General features: G+C 35.0%; 1 protein-coding gene across 1 annotated transcript in view; it reads right to left on the reverse strand.

Annotated features, from left to right (window-relative positions):
• The window catches only part of Gabra3 (gamma-aminobutyric acid type A receptor subunit alpha3), a 248478-nt gene that overhangs the window by 134765 nt on the left and 92023 nt on the right, over nt 1–21690 (reverse strand). The window contains 1 exon segment of the mRNA XM_047535929.1: nt 7257–7422. Within this exon segment, the coding sequence (XP_047391885.1) occupies nt 7257–7396 (140 nt within the window). The 5' untranslated portion in view covers nt 7397–7422.

Below are 21690 nucleotides of genomic sequence, written 5' to 3' on the forward strand. Positions count from 1 at the left end.
AAATATATACACAAACCAAAAAGGGCTTTAGATATTATCTATTCCAGATGGATTCACATATGGGAATGTTAAATTTCCTGAAAATAATTTTTAAGTCAATTTGAGAGTTAATGGGAAAGCTAAAAATTGGATCTAAAATTCCTAAATGCAAGGCCAATACACTGGATACTTCAACTGAAATAATAACTTTAATGAGAATAAATTTTCATTCCCTTATGACTCTGTTGATATGTTATCAGCATTGTTATCCCCAAACTATTATCAACAATTACTCTATGATTTTACACTTGATTACTGATATGTTTTTCTCCTGATGTATACTAAATTGCTGCATGGAGAGCTGGAAGTTGGTTTAAGTTAGAACCCAAACTGGAACTCTCTTCTTCGTAACTATACTGCTCCAAGATGCTGTAGTTTGTGCCTATCCAAAAGTATTTATGGAAAAAGAAAAAAAGAATCATAGTAAGTCGGGATTATTGAGGACTTTAGAGATCATATAATTCCTTATCTTCATTTTACAGATTAGAAACCTAGATATCAATGCCAATTAGAGAAAAAAAATTGTTTAGTCACATGTTTAAATTTGATGAGACTGATGCACTAACCATATCTTAAGTCTGTCACTATTGTTTGGATCAAATATGATAATAATAAACCCCAATTGTAGAATAAAATGATGTTACTAATACAATATCTGTAGGTTTGGTAAGTTTCATCATTTTTCTAGTTCTAAAGATGGATCAGTAGCAAGTTCACAGGATTAGAGTCAAATGACTAGAGTGTTAGTTCTGGCTCTGTCACTTACTTCCCTACATGTAAAATAGGGATAATAAAATCCTACCTTAGAAAGCTTTTGGAAGAAATAATTAAATAAGACAATAGAAACAAAATTGCTGTGCAAGTGAAGGATTTTCCTTAATTTTTTTCCAAACTCTTGATAATTCAGTGAGAAACTTTGAAAGACATGTACTTTCAGACTGCACCAAAGTCAAGCTCACTAACCATGTAGAGATTAAGTGCAGGATGTCAGCAGCAACAGCGTTAATTCAATCATATCAAGGACCCTGGTGTGTTTGTGTTAGGGGAAAGCAGGAGAGGCACAGCTGCAGAATTGCTGATGCAGATCATACAACAACCCAAAGAGAAGAGAAATTTACTTCATTAAAAGGACGACATTTTTCCTAATACTGAATATGTCCTGGGGGAGAATATGTTTTTTAAATAATTAACATTCTAGATTACTGGCAGATCATATCTCTGCATTACTCCCAAGGCTTCCGTAATTCTTCACAGTTTATCAAATAAAATCCCAACTCCTTAGCCTGACATTCATGGCCTTCTGCAATCTGGTCCCAATATATTTTTACAGTTGCAAATTCCACTATTTTGCTTTCAGACCAGAAATCATAGTCAAATCAGATTACTTGCCATTTCCTAATATCCCCTGTTTTCATTTTCCAAGCCCACTCTTTCCCATGAGTGGAAAAGTCTTACTAAAGATTCATCTCATTAAGGATACCAGTTATATGCTGGGGAGGGAATGAGAAACAGCTACGATCCAATAGCACACATTCTAATATCTTTACAGAAGTCACTTGAAGGAAAAAAATAAACTGTTTTTTTTAATAGAACATGCCTAATCCATCTAAGAAAGAGAGCTGGTCTTAAATATTTTCTACAATGTTGAAATGAATCTAGAGAAGTATTGGCTTGAGACACACCCCCTCACATATGCCCTACCTTTTCATATTAACTGTACTTGCTGAGTTAAAGTAAAATAAAGACCAAGTCCTTAATACTTTCTTAGGAACTGAAAGGCTCTGCTTCACAAAAACACACAGGAAGAATAAACTACAGCATGTTGTAAATGACAAAGGTACTAGAACTTAGAGATGATTCCACATATTAATATAAAAGACATACTCCAATTTAAAATGTCTCATGATCAAAAGTTTGCAAAGAAGTGAAAGTACATTTTTCCTTTAAAACACTTCCATAAAGGTTGTCTAGTTGTCCAGGCAAGACTATGCAAGTCTATTTCTCATAATTCATCTGAATTAACCACATTGTTGATATATGAGCCTTATTTTGGCAACACTTTTGGTAAGTAAACTTTCATAAGCCAGTCTGTGAACCATTTATAACACTGTCTCTGTGAAGAAAAAGATTCTGATACAAAAGATGGGAAAACTGCAACACTGGAAATATCCTCTTCCTCACCGTTATTTGTTCTTTACTCCATACCTACAGCTATGATCAAAACAATGAGCTGCCCACCAGTTCAAACCCTCTCATTCATTCCTGGTGACGGATATCCTTACAATCAACAGTTTGGCATTCATCAACTTAATCAAGTGATCAAATTTAGTATCAGTAGTACTGAGAAAACTTCACTTCCAGAAATGATGCAATAAGAAGTCACAGTATCACCTATGAAGCGTTCTTGATCCTAGCCTCAAATGTACATCCTTGTCCTATGTCACAATGCTACATTTCCAACTCAAAGGAAAAATATTACGATCAAATGATACTTATTCTTTCTTCAGGCCCCAGGAGAAGACTGCATTTACCCTGTATTAGCATGGTCCATCCAGTCATATGGCTGACATATTCAGTTCAGAGTCTAAGAGATTACTATGTATAAACAAATGTTTGTATACATAAAATAAATAGTCATATGCCCAATTCTTGCATTTATTTAATTTTATTTATTTATTTACTTACTTTTGGTCCCAGGGACTGAACCCAGGGGTGCTAAACACTGAGTAACATCCCCAGCACTTTTATTTTTATTTTTATTTAGAGGCAGGGTCTTGCCAAATTGCTGAGGCTGGCTTTGAACTTGAAAGCCTCTGGAATCACTGAGGTTACAGTCATGTGCCACCACACCTGGCCTAATTCTTCTAAAAAAATTCTCTTTTTGATGACTATTTCCTCAAATAAAAGTCCCTGAACCTCATAAGAAAACTTGTTATACATGATATATCTACTGCTGTCCTTAGGTCCTTGCCCTATTCCTTGTGGTTCCCCATACTTCTATAATGAGTCTCTTTACAAATCCACCCTCTTCAAATAATCTTAACCAAAATGTCCAGTTTGGGACCCTGACTGATTCAATTCAGTTTCAGTCAGACATGGAGGATTCATCCAATACTTGTTTGCTACTTAGGCACTTACCTGTTGACCCACTGTGAAATTGCTGATATTTGACCATTTTGACTCAGAAAAATAGTTTCATGATGGTTCAAATTACCACTGTACATATATATAGATCTCACTTGTTGGTAAAAATACAGAATCAGGAAGCAAGAGTATAATAAACATGTTAATTAAATGAATCTGAAATTATTCCTCATAGTTTTTCCTCAATAATATGGGACTAGGAATTAGAGTGGTATTCTAGACAACTCTAGAATAGGTGTTCTACTATTACATAACTTTATGATCTTAAGAAAGTTAATTTATCTTTCTGGACCTCAGTTTCTTCATGTAAAATAGAAAGATCACATTAGGCACTATTTATGAGTCTTTCCATGTATGCCATTCTAAAGATCCATAATCTCATATCCCTAACTATACTATTAGTTCTTTGAAAATAGAAACTACAGCCCTAAATATTAATCAAAGTTTTCTTACATTAGAATCATCTTGGTAATTGAATCAAATGCAGATTTTAGGTACCCTTGTCATAACTTCTAAATCACAATCTTCAAGTGTGAAGCCTGCATTCTTGCTTACACATGTCAAACACTGAGAACCATTATATCTAGCATATGATATACAAAGCACTATTCAACAAACCATTGTTGATTGTTAAAGCTGCTAGGACAACCAGGTCAGATGATTTAATACAATAAACTAGTAAGGATGGATAAAGTAAGGCACCACAGGATTTTTTTTCAACACACAAAGGCATACTTAAGAAGGTCCAAAAATGAGCAAAAGGAAACAGCAGCTCCATTAAGTATCAGAACTTTCAGCATATAGTACATATTATAAAGTTGAATTGATTCCTTTGTTCTAGTAAATGCAAATAAAGGGCCAAACCCTAATATTCTAAGCCAAGTTTTTAGTAGTATCAGACCTCCAAAGCCTGAATGTAAAAAAAAAAATTTTTTTTCAAAAAAATATCAGTGCATTATAATTATACATTATAGTGAGATTCATTGTGACACATTCATACATACACATAGCATAAATTGATCTAAGCAATCATTATGCCCTGGTATTAAAATCAAGCACGTCATTCTGCTTTTGTGGGAAGGATTTCTTGGCCTCCTCTTTAGCATAATTGCTAAAGGGTTTGGGCTATCTGGTTTCCTAAGCATTAATAGGATGTAAACAAACTAATGTAAATAGGAAAGGTGACAACTAGCACTGAGCATGGGGATAAAAATTTTAAAAAGCAGAAAAAGAATGAATATAATGAATGCTGTTTATAAGGATCAAAATTCACCAAGGAAAGGGACTATCTTATTCATAATCTTTGTTTAGTTTTATAAGAAAACATGCAATATATTTCTAGAAAACTTTATTCTCTGATTTAAAATTTTAAAAGACTCAACGCTTGACGTAAGATTTGTTTATTTAGAAGTTCTACCTTATTTAGAACATCTATCATGGCCAAATGAAATCAGATACATGAGGAGTTAATAATAAAGGACAAGTTTCACTTTCCATATTGGGAGCAAAAAAAGACACTCATATGCCAAAACTTAACTGTACTTTTATGTCCAGTTCTGTAGTCCTCAGCCCTGTAGATTACTGTAAAACTGCTAATAAAAGACTGAAAAACTCAGAGTACATCAATAACCCTGCAAAAATAATTCAAAACTTCTATTTTAAGATTCACGCTTCCAAGAAAATGGGACAATAACCAAATGTAAAGGAAAACAAAAAAGCACACTAGGAAGGAATGAAATATCCTGTGTAATACTGAAATATTTCAAACCTACAGGGTTTTTCCTAGTAATGATACCCCCTTGTGTTATGATTTAGACATGAGGTGTCCCCCAATATCTCATATTTGAGACAATGCAAGAATTTTCATAGGTGAAATATTTAGATTATGAGGGGTGTAAACTAATTGGCACATTAATCCAGTGATATGGATTAACTGGGCTATCACTATAGGCAGGTAGGGTAAGGCTAGAGTAAGTAGGTCAGTGGGGGGATGACTTTGGAGTTTATATATTTTGACCCTGATGAGCAGAGTTCTCTCTCTCTTTCCTGGATATCATGTTCTGAGCTGCTTTCCTTCACCACGCCCTTCCACCATGATGTTCTGCCTCACCTCAGACCTAGAGATATGGACTCAGGTGGTCACAACTGAACATCTAAAACCATGCACCAAAATAAACTTTTCCTTCTCTACATTGTTCTTGTCAGGTGTGTTGGTCACAGGAAGGAAAAAGCTGACTAAAACACAGGATTCTTAAGTTCAACAATGCTGAAGAACACAGAGTTTGGTTGCAAGAGGACTAAGAAAAAAGGCTAATAAGGTAGATAGAAGCTGGATCATAGTGGGTTTTATAAAATTATAAGGAGTTTTTATTTTACTCTAGAAAGAATAAGACACCATTAAAGGGCTGTAAATAGATTTGGTACAATTTAGCATGCATGACAGAAGAAAAACTGTCCACAAAGTACAAGATTAGATGGGAACCAAATACAGACTTTTCCAGTGGTCCAAGTGGATTAAATTAGTATGGTAATGGGAAAGTGGGGGGAAAGTGGGTGAATTCAAGACTTTCAGAGGGTATATATAACAGATCTTAGTGATTGATTCAAACTGGAAAGTGAAGGGTAGAAAATTGTCAAAAATAATTCCAAGTTTCTGACTCAAGCAACAAAGTGCAAGATGGTCACATTGACCAAAATAGGGAAAATGGAAAAAGGGATATGTTTTTGTTTTGTCTTGTTTGTTCTCTATGGGGAGGGAGATGGAGATGATGAGACTACTTTGGACATTCTTATTTTAAATATTTTGTGGAATAGCCAAGTGGACATATCCAATAAAATGCTGAATACAGAGGTCTGATATTCAAGAGAAGTCAGGAATGGAGGGTGAGATGAGAGTATAATGACAGCTTGAGGTGAGGCTACAGAAGTGTGGGCTCCTTGTCTCAAGGTAGAACTATTTCATAGCGCCATTTATGATTCTTATTTCCCTGTGAGCTCAAATTGAGGCTATACTTCACACAAAATCACACTTTTGCTTAACTTTCCCCCTTTCCCTATCTCCTTGCCTTACATCCTTACAGTTTTCTGCTGTGAGTATTCACTTAATAAATCTTTTGCTCAAGAATACTTGTGTCAGATGGGAGTGGTAAAGACAGCAGAATGAATGGACATCACTTTTCTATGTTCATATACGAATACACAACCAGTGAAACTCCACATCATGTACAACCATACTTCAAGTATGTACGATATGTCAAAATATACTCTACTGTCATGTATATCTAAAAATAATGAATGAAACAATTTTTAAAAAGAATACTTCTGTCATGCCCTGCTTCTAGAGATCCTAATCTAAGTACCCAGAAATTGTGTCTTTGAAGTCAAAGCAAATTATATTTATACTATGTGTGTGTGAGTATAATACATATATATGTGTGTGTGTGTGTGTGTGTGTGTGTGTGTGTGTGTGTGTATATATATATATATATATATTTGGTAACAGGGATTGAACCCAGGGACTCTTTACCACTGAGCCACATCCAGCCCTTTTTTATATTTTATTAGAGACGGAGTCTTGCTGAGTTACTTAGGGCCTCGCTAAGTTGTTGAGGCTGGCTTTGAATTCACAATCCTCCTTCACTCTCCCTAGCAGCTGGGATTACAGGCATGTGCCACTGTGCCCTGCTTATATGTGTAGATTTTATATATACTCTATACTTTTGTTTTATTTTATGACCAAAAGACAGCAGTGAGTGTAAGAATGGTTGAGAGACAGGTATAAGCAATAAAACAGACCATTACTTCAAGAAGTATGAATGCGAACGGGAATAAACCCTTAAGGCATTATCTACTTTCAACATACCACAGATGGTATTCTGCATGGGCTAGGGAGTTTCCCATGAAGATCTTTGAGTTCTCTTTTTATCTTGACATTCTGAGCTGATTATTTTTTCTTCCAAATACAGTGTAATATATCAGAGACCAGAGTATTTGTTTCATCTGGGGAAAACTCTGAAATCTGAGGTAGACATTTATCAAATTCATTTTTTGTCCTAAGGCTTAAGTATTCTTACCCGCCAATATCTTGCTTCACAAAGTCCCCAGGTTCTTGTCGTCTTGATTCCCCTTGGCCAGTCGTTCCAGGGAGAATATTAATCAGGAAAAGAACCCCAAGTCTGGTCATGTAGAAGTGACACATTTGTGTGATAATCATCTTCTCAGGCACTAAGTTGGAGAGACCTGTGAAATTCACAGTACAAGGAAAGGGTAATGGACAAAAGGTTAAAAAACAAAGAGAGGGAGGAGGAAGAGACAAAAATATATTCAGCTCTATTACAACAATTTACCTCTCGTAGTATACAGTTATGGAATGCTTAACCTGATATCCTCCTTCCCCCAACTCATCAGTGCCACCAAAATTTACTCCAAAATATAACACCTCTTCTGAATACACCAGAACCCATCCACAAATGGATGTATAGAGTAGTATAAACAGATCTAGATAAAAAAGTCAGGAGTCTTAAGATTTATTTCCATCTCTTTCCTTGTCTTCCTCTATGACTAGGTAAGTCCCAAAACCTTCATTAGTTTCAGTTACCTCTTACACTTCAAGAGCTTAAAATGGTCTCTCATGTCTTCATTTTATTTCTGCTAATTCCATTTGATCTTTAATGTCACAAAAGCCTTTTCCTTGGTTAACTGTGTAATAATGTAGAACTTCTGGCATATTAACAACTGCAGATTTGCCATGTAAGGTAGTACACACCTGTAATCCCAGAAGTTTAGGAGGCTGAAGCAGCAGGATTGCAAGTTCAAGGCCAGCTTCAGCTACTTAGCAAGTCCTTCAGCAACTTAGCAAGTCCCTGTCTCAATAAAAGCATGGGGGAGATATATATATATATATATATATATATACTGTAATCTCTTTATATCATTTTTGGAATTCAAAAATCCTGGAGTAAATAAATTGTTTCCTATGAATTGGGTTGATAAAATCATAAGACACAATAGCTCTTGATTAAAATGCAATGTTTCCTCATTAAGAGATAATTTAGGGCTTTAGGGCAAAGCCAGTTCTTTTAGATAGGGGTCACAACGTAAAGAAGAAATCTAAGCCCAGCCTCCTGGCAGAGAAATTCCTAATAAATCATCAAGTTATACAAATAATAGAATTAGTGATTTGGGATTGCCTACATGTAAGCTGTTCTATGAATTCTGTACTGGTAAAGACTCAAGATATGTAGTTAAGAAACAACCAATAAAGTTACACTTACTTGCTATTTCTAAATTATGTGGCTTGAGTTTGAGACACTAATCCCTTGAAGGTCTCCTCTCACCCAATGCTACTCTTTTTCAATCATATCAGTAGAATAATTTTCAGAATGAATGAGGGATATGAAACTTTTCTTCCTAAGAAATCTTATGCATTAGACCAATAAGCAAAACATACATGTTGGAGGGTTATTCTAATTGATAAAAGATTAAGCAGAAAACTCCCTCTAAATATATCCCATTGCTATAAAGCAGTCACTGAATTCTATAAGGCTGTTCTCATAAATCTGGAACAGGCATTTGAAAAACTTAATACTGGAGGAGATAGATTTCTGACATGATGAAATATCCATATCAGAGATAATCATAGTATTCATTTGTATGGATGTATTTGTCAGTATTTGACAATTTTACTTTCACAAAAACAGAAATTTCTTAGTTTAACCTAATATAGGTGCTATGACATTCATGATTCATGAGCTGTACAAGAGTTGTTCAACATTTTCCAGGAATGAACAGGAAGAGTACAGTTCAGAAAATCTTAGCATGTAATTAGGAAAATATGGTTCATGATCAGACAATTCTGAGGCATGAGCAACATTCATGGTAAGGACAGTAACCATGATATATGCTCAAATATCCACAGTACCTTAGCAGACCCGAATATTTTATGATCACTTGACAAGGGTCTATGCTAAGATAATCATCATACATGCACTGACAACTACTCCACAGGAATAACAAGACCTGGTAGAGGAGTTAAAATCCAAACTGTAGAAATAACCCATAGAATATAAGACATATCAATGAAGCATACTCAGTAAACGTAAATGTATGAATAAAAATTTGGGGTATAAGAAAAGATAGCCATGCTGCATGAACAAAGGTATCTATGATACATGTTCAACTATGCTATTCTAGTATATAACTATGAACTGTGCTCAAACTATGATGAATAAGTAGCAAACTATCACACTAATAATTGATGACAAAGACATAAAAGTAAATGTTAGTGATTTAAAAGGTGAAAACTATGATATGTATAGTATGATACACAATATAGTATGGTATACAATATTATATGAAATTATAACTAAAGCACATGTTAAAATAACCATTGAGCTTTAGAAAACAGTCATCATGTGTAGTATATAAAACATAATACATACCCTCCAACAACCATGGCATTTTGTAAGGAAACATCACTATTATAAAGACATTTATGGAATAAAACAATATGATCATCAGATATGTCAGAACACCATAGCACATGAAGTAATAATCACAAAACAATCAAAGAGGACTTTGGAACACAGTAAATTAAAACATGGTGCATGATTAGAAGGATGCCACTGGACTGCTGCACAACAATACAAATATACTGATCTGTATTCTTAAAAATGGTTAAGAGGACACATTTATGTTAGGTGTTTTTACTGTAATTGGAAAAAAATTATAAAAAGCATGCTGCTGTAACAGATATCCTTGGCAAGTTAGCAATATCCACAAGATAGGACTCTGTACCTGATACATGTACAGAGAAATGGGACACATGATCAGATATTAGCATTAAATAAACATACATCTATGGTATATGCTCAGACAACCATCAACAAATGCAAAGATAGACTTTAGGTAAATAAATACTTAAATCATTTATTATAACAAACTTGGTGATGGTTCAAATGATCATAGTGCATAAACTGAAAACTGTGATAGTCACAGTGCTTTCAAACATAATCAAGTATCCATACAGTTGGAGATAGTTATTGTATATGCTTAAACAATCATGATTCATGTGCAGAATATTGGATGTATTTATCCATATGTGACATAGTTTAGGAGCAGATGGCCCTGCAGTGAGAGTAGACCACAATGATGCAGAAACAGAAGATCATGGTCTATGAGTAGGCAGACACAGTCAAACATTTTTCACAGGAGCAGAGAGGCAAGATAGAAATGAAAGTGAGGTAGCAATGACTATGGTGAGTAAGTAATTATCTATAATGTTTAGATACACAACTATAGTGCAAATGTCCATGGAACAGTAAAGGAACATCATGTAATTACATGAATATTCACACAACTATGATATTGATAAAAAAGTAAACCATAATACTTCTTTTGAACACACTGTGAATAAACTTAAGCACGCCACCAATGTAAACAACTGTGGTGTAGGTTTATGTAAGTATAGTACTTGGAAAAACACCAAGATCATATAAGCCTACAACCAACTGTGGCACAGCAGATTGGCCGTGAAACAGAATGAGGCAAACCTTATGCAGTTTCAGATGATCATGGTGTTTGAATGGATTATTCATGATATGTAAACATATAACCATGACACATATTCAGGACACCATAATATATGTTTACATAGCCAAATTAGCAAATGGTTACCGTACTTATTCACCCTACTTGAGAGCTAATAGAGGAGACAAAGAACAAAGAAAGAGAAAATATCCATAAAGCTAATAAATTGAAAATTAACACCTCCATCTCAGAATTCATCTCTTCTACCTCCATCTCTTCTAGAATCCATATCTGTACCTGTTCTCCAGGAGAAAGCTCATAACTTAAGCCTATCCCTTAATTCATGGGTTAGACCTAGTCTCAGATATTTACTTCCATGCACATATAGTATCTATGGGCCTCTTGCAGTCTTCCCCACCTCAATTAATAGTAATTCCACTCCTCCACTTGCTCAGGGTAAAGCTTTGATGTCAATCTTGACTCCTCTGTTACTCTTACATCCTACATACAATCTATCAGTAAGCTCCACTGATATTCCATTCAAAAGGAAACATATCCAGGACACAAACACTGCTCGTCACCTCCTCTGATACCATCTGGCTAGTTACTTCTTTTCAAGATCATAGTAAAAGCTTTCTAATTTATCTTGTTGTCTCTGCCCTTATTCCCCTACATTCTATTCTCCAAATAGCAGTCAAAGTGCACTTTTAAGTTGTTATATCGGATCATGTCTCTTCAATGTCTCAAAATCCTCCAATTCCTTCCCATTTCAAAAGCTTCACTATGATCTACATGGGCCTAGATGAACTAATCCCCAAATAGCTAGCTAACTTTATCCCCTACCACCCTTTTCTCAAGCACTCCATTTTAGCCACTGTGGCCTCCTTGCTCCTCATTGAATATGCAAGGCATTTGCACTTGCTGAACTTTACCTAGAATTTTCTTCCATCTAACTTCCAGATCATTTATTCCCCCACTTCCTTCAGGTTTTATTTCAAATTACACCTTTGTATTGAGACCCCCTCTAGCCACCCTTTGTAAAATTTCCCTAATAATTTTTACACAGTTGCTCACTCTTTTTTTCTCCATTTGCACTTATAACATACATTTTATGTATTTTTGTTATTGTCTGTCCCCTAATAAAATATAAGCTAAATGGGGACAAGGATTTTTGCTTGTTTTATTCAGATATATGCAGTTGTCCCTCAGTATCTGTGTGGAATTGATTCTAAGACATGTTTCCACACACCAATTTTTGCAGATGCTCACGTCTCTTTTATAAAATGATGAAATATTCATATGGAATCTATGTATATCCTCCAGTATACTTTAAATCATCTCTAGATTACATATAATACCTAACACAATGTAAATGTTATGCAAATAGTTCTTATAATATATTGTTTAGGGAATGACATATAATCTATAGAGACATAATTTCTTTGAATATTTCCAATCTATGATTGGCTGAATCTGTAGATACAGTACTTGCATAGAAGAGTGCTTACAAATAATGGGTACTTTAAAAATAGAAAATGAATGTAATTGTGGCAAAGACATAACCCTAAACTAAGTAAAATGGTATAAAGGATTAGGTATAGGATGAACTTTGGAAACTGCCAGACTAAGAGCGTACAAGAAACTACCAAATACTAGTTGTTTTAGGCTTTAAAGACATCCTTCTTCAATGAAAACTGGGGATAATAACATAGGGACTAAAAAAATTAAATAAGATAACATATATCAAATGCCCAGCCAAAGACCTGCTATAGGGATGAGTCTTGTGTTATATCCTGTCCAAGTAAAAATTCATGTTATTATGAATATTTGAGCACTTGCTGTGCACAAGGCACAGATATAGCCAATTCTTCTATTGAATATGTGTTATGAGAATTAAATATTTTATAGATCATAATGTTGTATCAACTTGTCTAATTTCAAATTTCATTGTGGTATGTTAAGGATTGAAATACTTGGGATGCCTTTGTGCAAGAAAAATTCTGCAGATATTGCCTCATATCCACAGTGAACCTCAGCTCTACCCTAATCCACTCAAGCATTCCAAAGGTCATATCCTAAGTTTTGTTCATAAAAATCCATGATCTCAAATGACTCTCTGATCACACCTTTCCAAATCATTTTATGGAGTACCTTCATACTATCAATTCTTCTGTCCTCTGCCTCCAAGATCTCTGATCCTTTGAATACAACCTTTGAATTACACATTATCACCTTTGTGTTCTTATTTCCTTTCTTATCCTGCTTGAATTACACACAGAGACCATAACCGTAATTAAATTCAGTATAATCATTCTACAGTACATACCTTCAACACACTTGCTTCTCTCTTACTCTGCTGTGGCTACCTGGGAAAACATAAATCCTTGTTAAATCCAGCTCTTTACCTGAAAACAAGCAGTTGAATACAGCTAGAAGAAAATGCATAATTATGCTTGAATGCCCTCTCTAGGTTTCAACATACTTCTAATGTCCCAGGATTTTTCTTATTTGCTAAACCAATTTACTCTCCCACTCCCTGATACAATAATTTTCAGTTTCTCTTCTTTCCTTAAGCCTCCAATATTTCTTCTGCCAGACTGTCAACAAAAGACTTTGCTTATTTTATCAAGAAAAACAAAAGCAATCAGAAGACAATGCCTCCATCTATATAATATCAATTATATGAACCTACCTGAATCTCAGTCATATATTCTACCTTTCCTCTATTATCAAAGGTCTCTATGCTCCTGTTTAATACTATCCCTCCTACATGTGCCCTGGATCCTATTTCCTGGTCCATGCTGAAGGATATTATTCCTGTGATTGTCTTATCTCTCCCACACTTGTCAGTATTGCTCTCTACTGGCTCATTCCCTGCAGTATAAAAACAATGTAATTTCATCCATTGTCAAAAGAAAAAAAAAGTGCTCCCTTGACGTGACATTGCCATCCAACTCTTTCTCACTTTCTTGGCTTCATTTCAGTAATTTTCTATTAGCCTCCTCCCCAATAATTCTCTAATACCATCCACACCAATAAAGTATTTTCACCTATAACTCCACTGAAATTACTTTCTACTAATTCATTCAAAACTTATGGAATAATATACACCAGACACCATCCTAAGTGTTGGAAATATAGTAGCGAACAAAACAAGCAAAAAGGCAATCAACAAAGAAAGAGAAGAACAGATCTAAGATTTATCTCTTATATTTCAAATTCACCTATTGTCCTATCCACATACATACCTTTATTTTTGTTTTATATTCTACGTCCAAAGTATCAGTTCCTTCTGTTGACTTGAGAACCTATCCAGACTCTACTTCACCTGTCCTTTATTGCTCCCAAGGTGGTCAATATAACTTCCCAACCTTATTACTGCAATAAATGCCTATTTGAATATGAGTTGTTCCCACCAAAATTCATGTTGAGGCTTGGTTCCCAGTGGGACAGTGGTAGGAGATGGGCCCTACTGGGAGATGTTTGGATTATGAGGTATGTGGCCCCCAAAGATTAAAGCCTTTCTCTTTGAGTGAGTTTTCACTCTCACATGGCTGGTTTAGTTATAACAGCAAGACATTATAAAGCAAGTTCACCCTTAATGTTCTCCCCTTTCTGCACATGACTTCTACTTTCTACTATGAGTTTAAGCAGCATGAGGCCTTTATCAGAAGCTGAGCAAATATTGATACCTGGCTGTTGGACTTTCCAGTCTCTAGAACCATGAGCCATGATAAGCTTCTTTCTTCATGAGTTACTCATCCTCAGATGTTCTGTTTTAGCAACAGAAAACAGACTGAGACGATGGCCTAACCTGTCTCTGTGCTTACACTTTTGCCCTCTTATATTCCATTCTCTGCACAGTAACCAAAGTGAGATTTTTGAAAATATAAGTCCGATTATATTATCACTTTTCCCATTTTTCCCAGTGGATTTTCATTGGATACAAAGTACTTGATATGATCTTAAGAATCTAGTGATTTGACCACTGGCTACTTCTCAAACCTGAATGGCGATTATCAAGAACACAAGCAACAACAGGTGTTGGCGAGGATGTGGTGAAAAAGGAACACTCATACATTGATGGTGGGGTTGCAAATTAGTGCAGCCACTCTGGAAAGCAGTGTGGAGATTCCTCAGAAAGCTTGGAATGGAAACACCATTTGACCCAGCTATCCCACTCCTTGGCCTATACCCAAAGGACTTAAAATCAGCATACTACAGAGATACAGCCACATCAATGTTCATTGCTGCTCAATTCACCATAGCCAGATTGTGGAACCAACCTAGATGCCCTTCAGTTGATGAATGGATAAAGAAACTGTGGCATATTTATACAATGGAATATTACTCCGCAATGAAGAATGATAAAATTATGGCATTTGTAGGCAAATGGTCGAAATTGGAGAATATCATGCTAAGTGAGATAAGCCAATCTCAAAAAACTAAAGGACGAATGATCTCGCTGATAAGCGGATGAGGACATATAATGGGGGGTGGGACGGGCTAGCATTAGGTTTAGGGTTAGGTTTAGAATTAGGCTAAGGAGAGCAGTAAGAATGAAGGAAAGAAGGACTGTGTAGAGGGAAAAGAGGGGTGGGAGGGGTGGGGGGGAAGGGAAAAAAAATAAACATCATTACCCTATGTAAACATTAAAAATAAATAAATAAACACAAAAAAAACCTGTCTTTCTACTCTTCTTTTCCTCAATTCATTCCAAGCCATAATTGTTTCCTGATATTCCTTGTAAACACCCAAAGCTCCAGGTTTAGGGACATCACACTTGCTCCTCCTTCTTGAATATGTGTTCTTTCTCCATATATCAGATTGACTCACTTCTTTATTATCTTCAGGATGCTATTCCCACATCACCAATTCAAATACATCTTCCCTGATCACCTTTATTTAAAAGTATACTCTCCTCCCCTTTCTTTCCTACTCCCATTATTCAGTTTCATTATACTTATAGGATTTATCACTACCTAAAATTACATTGTACATTTATTTGTTCATGGTCTACTTGTCTCATTAGATACATGTTTCATTAGCACAGGAACTCTGTCTCCCAGAGGTCACAGAGCAGTGCCAGGCACATGGTAGCTACCCAGTAAAAACATTTGCTGCAGAAAAAGAGCAAATGCTTTTCTGAGTTCATGCCTATGCAACCTGGTATCCTTTCCTTCTCAGAGATCTATTCTCAAGAGTATCATTCCCTTTTAAATCTTTCCTCCATGCCCATTCAATTCTTCATTTTATGGAAAACCAAATACTTCTATGCCTTCAACCTCAAGGTCAATAAAACTTGACCTATTCTTTGCCTTAAACAAATTTGGCTTTATGTCAAAGACACTTCTTCACACAGTGAAATTCCATATCATGTTCAATCACAATACTGTGATACTAATTAAAATAAGTTATACTCCATATATACATAATATGTCAAAATACATTCTACTCTCATGTATATCTAAAAAGAACAAACAAAAAGACGCTTCTTCATCATCTTTATTCTGAAGTATGGGATGTGCAACTGAGACACCGGATCAGAATTATCTCCTTAATGCCATCTGAAAACCATTTCTCCTTTATTTCTGTAAATACACTCCTCCTCATTTGATATAGTGCCACTACCTGTGTCACACTCTCCCCTCATTAATCTTATATCAACATTCTTGTAGCTTCCTCACATTTATTCAAAAACTGTGATTAGCTCACATTTTTCATTTAATTCCAGGGTGATCAAGAGAGATAAACCACTGAGAGCAGACAATAACAGTTACTTTCTAGCTATGATTGTCTATACTTTCTTTACTAATCAGTGTTATGTCATAGGAATGTAGTGTCTCCCAAAAGTTCATTTGTGGGACAATGAAAGAGGGTTAAGAGGTGAAAATGCTTGGGTTATGAGAGACTTACCTTAATCAGTGAATTAATCACCTGATGGGATTAATTTAGGTAGCTGAAGGTGTATACATTGTGACTGGAGGAGGTGGGTCACTGGGATTTGCCTTTGGGATATATATCTTAACTCCGGTGAGCAGAGCACTCTCTGCTTCCTGATCATCATGTCCTGGGCTGCTGCCCTCTACCACACTCTGCTACTTCAATGTTCTGCTTCACCTCAAGCCCCAAGGAATGGAGTCTACCATCTATAAACTTAGACCTCTGAAATCATGAGATCCCCAATAAACTTTTCCTTCATCTAAAAATATTCTTTTGGTCACAGTGCCAAAAATCTGACTAAAACAATCAAGGTTCTTGAACTAGTGATTTAAAATTGTTTAATTCACCATATTCACCTTCTATTCATTCTTTCATCAACTGCATTTTGCCTTCTTCCCTGATCATTACACTGAAACTGCTATGTGAGTGATCACCAATAATGGAGGTACTAAAAATATAACCTATGCTTTAGAGAACCCAATAGGTTAAACTTCTTTTCTTTTTTTCCTTTTTTATGTTTTTATTAGTTCATATTCATACATAATAGTGGGGTTAATTTTGCCATAATCACACATGCTGGGAATATAATTTGCTCCACTTTAGTTCCCATTTCTTTAGTTCTTTTCCTTTCTTCTTCCCTCTCCCTTTTCCCCTTCTTTTACTATATTGGTCTTCTTTATATTTATTTATAGTTTTTTTTTTAAATTTATGTTTTATGGATATGCATGAAGGTGAAACTCACTGTGGTATATTCATGTATGCACAGGGCATAATTTGGTCAATTTCATTCCACTGTTCTTCCCTTTACCATTTACTTGTTCCTGCCCCTCAATCTCCTCCATTAACTCCACTGATATCCCTTCTATTTCCATTGGATTACTCTCCTTTTTTCCCCTTATTTTGTTCTAGTTTCTGCATAAGATGGAAAATGTACAATTACAAAATATAATGATTGTAAATATCTATGCTCCAAATGTTGGTGAACCTATATATGAAACAAATTCTTCTTGATATAAAGAATCAAATACAGCACAATGCAAAAATACTGGATCATTCTAAAACACCTCTCTCACTATTAGAAAGGTTATCCAGACACAAACTAAGTAAAGCCTCTTCAGAACTAAAAAATAATATTAATCAAATTAACGTAATCAACATCCCTAGTAATAAGGGAAATGCAAATCAAAACTACCCTAAGATTTCATCTCACCCCAATTAGAATGGCGATTATCAAGAATACAAGCAACAATAGGTGTTGGCGAGGATGTGGTGAAAAAGGAACACTCATACATTGCTGGTGGGGTTGCAAATTAGTGCAACCACTCTGGAAAGCAGTGTGGAGATTCCTCAGAAAGCTTGGAATGGAAACACCATTTGACCCAGCTATCCCACTCCTTGGCCTATACCCAAAGGATTTAAAATCAGCATACTACAGAGATACAGCCACATCAATGTTCATTGCTGCTCAATTCACCATAGCCAGATTGTGGAACCAACCTAGATGTCCTTCAATTGATGAATGGATAAAGAAACTGTGGTATATATATACAATGGAATATTACTCAGTCATAAAGAATAATAAAATTATGGCATTTGTAGGCAAATGGTCGAAATTGGAGAATATCATGCTAAGTGAGATAAGCCAATCTCAAAAAACTAAAGGACGAATGATCTCGCTGATAAGCGGATGAGGACATATAATGGGGGGTGGGACGGGCTAGCATTAGGTTTAGGGTTAGGTTTAGAATTAGGCTAAGGAGAGCAGTAAGAATGAAGGAAAGAAGGACTGTGTAGAGGGAAAAGAGGGGTGGGAGGGGTGGGAGGGGTGGGAGGGGTGGGGGGGAGGGGAAAATATAATAAACATCATTACCCTATGTAAACGTAAAAAAAAAATAAATTAAAAAAAAAATTAACGTAATCAACATCTATAGACTTTCATTCATTGAAAACTGAACTCACTTTCTTCTCAGCAGCACATGGACCTTTGTCTAAAATAGATCATATTTTAAGGCACAAAGTAAATCTTAGCAAATACAAAAAGAAAATGGAGATAACTCCTTGCATCCTATCGGATCACAGTGGAATGAAATTAGAAATCAACAAGATCAAAAACAGAAACCATTTTTAATACCTGGAGATTAAATAATACACTTTTGAATGAGGAATGGATTATTTGTTTTGATAGCATTGACCAGAAAGACCTTCACTGAAATTCTTTGAATCCCATGAATTCTTGGAATTCCTAGTAATATTATACTTAGGTTCACATCTGCTCTGATTCCTTTTGTGGATTTCTATGGGATACTTCTAAATTTGAGTCTCCTTTATTTGGAATTAATATGATGCAAAAGAGTTAGCATCCACATATCAGAGAGAACATTCACCCCTTGATTTTCTCAGTCTGGCTTATTTCACTCAGCATGATATTCTCCAGTTCCATCCATTTACCAACAAATGCCATAATTTCATTCTTCTTTATGGCTGAGTAAAACTCCATTGTTTATATACACCACATAAAATGAGTTGCACTCCATGTATATCAAAAAACACCCTACTGTCATGTATATTTAAAACAATAAATACAAAAATTATAAAAAACAAAGTATAAAAATATAATGCAAAAGATATCTCTTCTCAATTTTTCATTAAAAGGGACAGATAACAATAGAAAACAGTGCGTAGAGAGAGATTTGATTATCAAGAGTAATGGAAAAAAGACAAAACTCCAATGTCTAAAAGGTAATTTTTATATATATCACTACTGAGGATGAATTAAGATAAGCAAGATTGGGGCTGTGGCTCAGTGGTAGAGCACTTGCCTGGCACATGTGAGGCACTGGGTTCAATCATCAGTACCACATATGAATAAATAAATATAATAAACTTATTGTGTCCATCTACCACTACAAAAAAGAGGTAAACATTGTTGAACTTGATATATTCCATGCTCTAAAACAGAGTATAAAAACCCAAAGACTATTAGAAAAAACTAATGTCACAATAAATATCATAATTGAGAAAACCACAGGCTGGACTAGTCAAAATGCATGTGATCTTTCTCTGATAAAATACATTTTGTAGTATACTGTTCTTTGAAGCACATATGGTTATAATTGCTACTTACACATTCCCACTATTCCACTACACAAAAAAATACAGAGTGAAAAAAATAAGCATAAAGTAAAGCCTAAAATTTTCCAGTGGTGAGTGATATGACAAAACACATGGTTTCATTCAGCTCGGATGCCCCATGTGCCATAATTTCAGGTTAGCAATATATTAAAAGTAAGTCTGTATCTCTTCTCATAGGAGACTGTAGGAGAACTGCCTTAATTTAAATGACGTATAGAGAAACAAGGACAAAAAGACAGAGGGATGCCCACAAAACATTTCAAACCAGAAAAAGACCTCTTTCTAATGTCTGTAACCCAAATTCACATTACTTGGTCCAAGAAATCTGAAGTCATGAAGTTAGCCTAAAGTAGTTGTAAACCGTGTGCCAGTTGACCTGCCCAAAAAAACACAAATCACCTCTGGAAGATGGCATCTTCATATTTAGTTTTGAGGAACTCAACAAATAACTTTTCAGAGACATTGATTGGTCCTCAAAGATAACCAAACACAAGGGATCTAGATACTATAAGAGAGAAACAACTGGAGAAGAAACCAAATCCCATATAAGATACTGAATTTTCATATGAAGGGTATAAATGGTTGATGACATTACAGAAAAACTTAAATTTTTTGCAAAGAACAAGATATTATAAACAATACACTAGGAAACTTAAAAGAACCAAATACAACTTCTAGAAATAAAAAGAGTTTTGGATAGTATATGTATTACTTGACCTACACTAAATATAAATAGAAACATATTCTATATCATCTATACTAGATAAGGATAAAAACTTAATTAATTAAAAAACTATCAAAATAAGAACCAATGAAATTCTGCATCATGTAAAACCAGAAGAATGAGAAGTTACATTCTGTATATGTATAATATGTTAAAGTACATTCTACTGTCATGTATAACTAATAAGAAAAAATTAAAATAAAATAAAAATAAGGATACACAAAAGAAAATAAACATAAGCGGGAGAAAAACAAAGAATTAAAAGAAAATAATAGTTTCAAGCTCAGATAAATCAGCAAATATTATATGGAAATGAATTAAAGGCTCAGTTCATCATAAACAAATTCAGCAAAGTAGCAGGATATAAAATTAACACCCATAAATCAACTGCATTGCTATACACCAATGATGAATCAGCTGAAAAACAAATCAGGAAAACTATTCCATTCAGAATAACCTCAAAAAAATAAATACTTGGGAATCTATCTAACAAAATAAGTGAAAGACTTCTAAAATGAAAACTTCAGAACACTAAAGACAGAAAGCAAGGAAGACCTTAGAAGCTGGAAAGATCTCCCATGTTCTTGGATAGGCAGAATTAATATTGTCAAAATGGCCACACTACCTAAAGTGCTATACAGATTCGATGCAATTCCAATTAAAATCCCAATGATGTTCTTCATAGAAAAAAGTCATGAAATTCATTTGGAAAAATAAGAGGCCCAGAATAGCTAAAGCAATTCTCAGCAGGAGGCATCACAATGCCAGACCTTAAATTATACTACAGAGTAATCATAACAAAAATGGCATGGTATTGGCACCAAAACACATGTGAAGACCAACGGTCCACAGAGACAAACCAACAGAAATACAATTTTCTCATACTATACAAAGGTACCAAAAATATACATTAGAGAAAAAATAGCCTCTTTAACAAATGGTGCTGGGAAAACTGGAAGTCCATATGCAACAGAATGAAAATAAACCCCTCTCACCCTGCACAAACTCAACTCAAAATGGATCAATGACTTAGGCACTAGAACAATGACTTAGGTCTAATAGAAGAAAAAGTAGGCCCAAATCTTCATCATGTCAACTTAGGAACTGAATTCCTCAACAAGACTGCTAAAGCACAAGAAGTGAAATCAAAATCAGTAAATGGCATGGTATCAAACTAAAAA

The sequence above is a fragment of the Sciurus carolinensis genome, chromosome X (assembly GCF_902686445.1).
Source record: "Sciurus carolinensis chromosome X, mSciCar1.2, whole genome shotgun sequence".
NCBI lineage: Eukaryota > Metazoa > Chordata > Mammalia > Rodentia > Sciuridae > Sciurus > Sciurus carolinensis.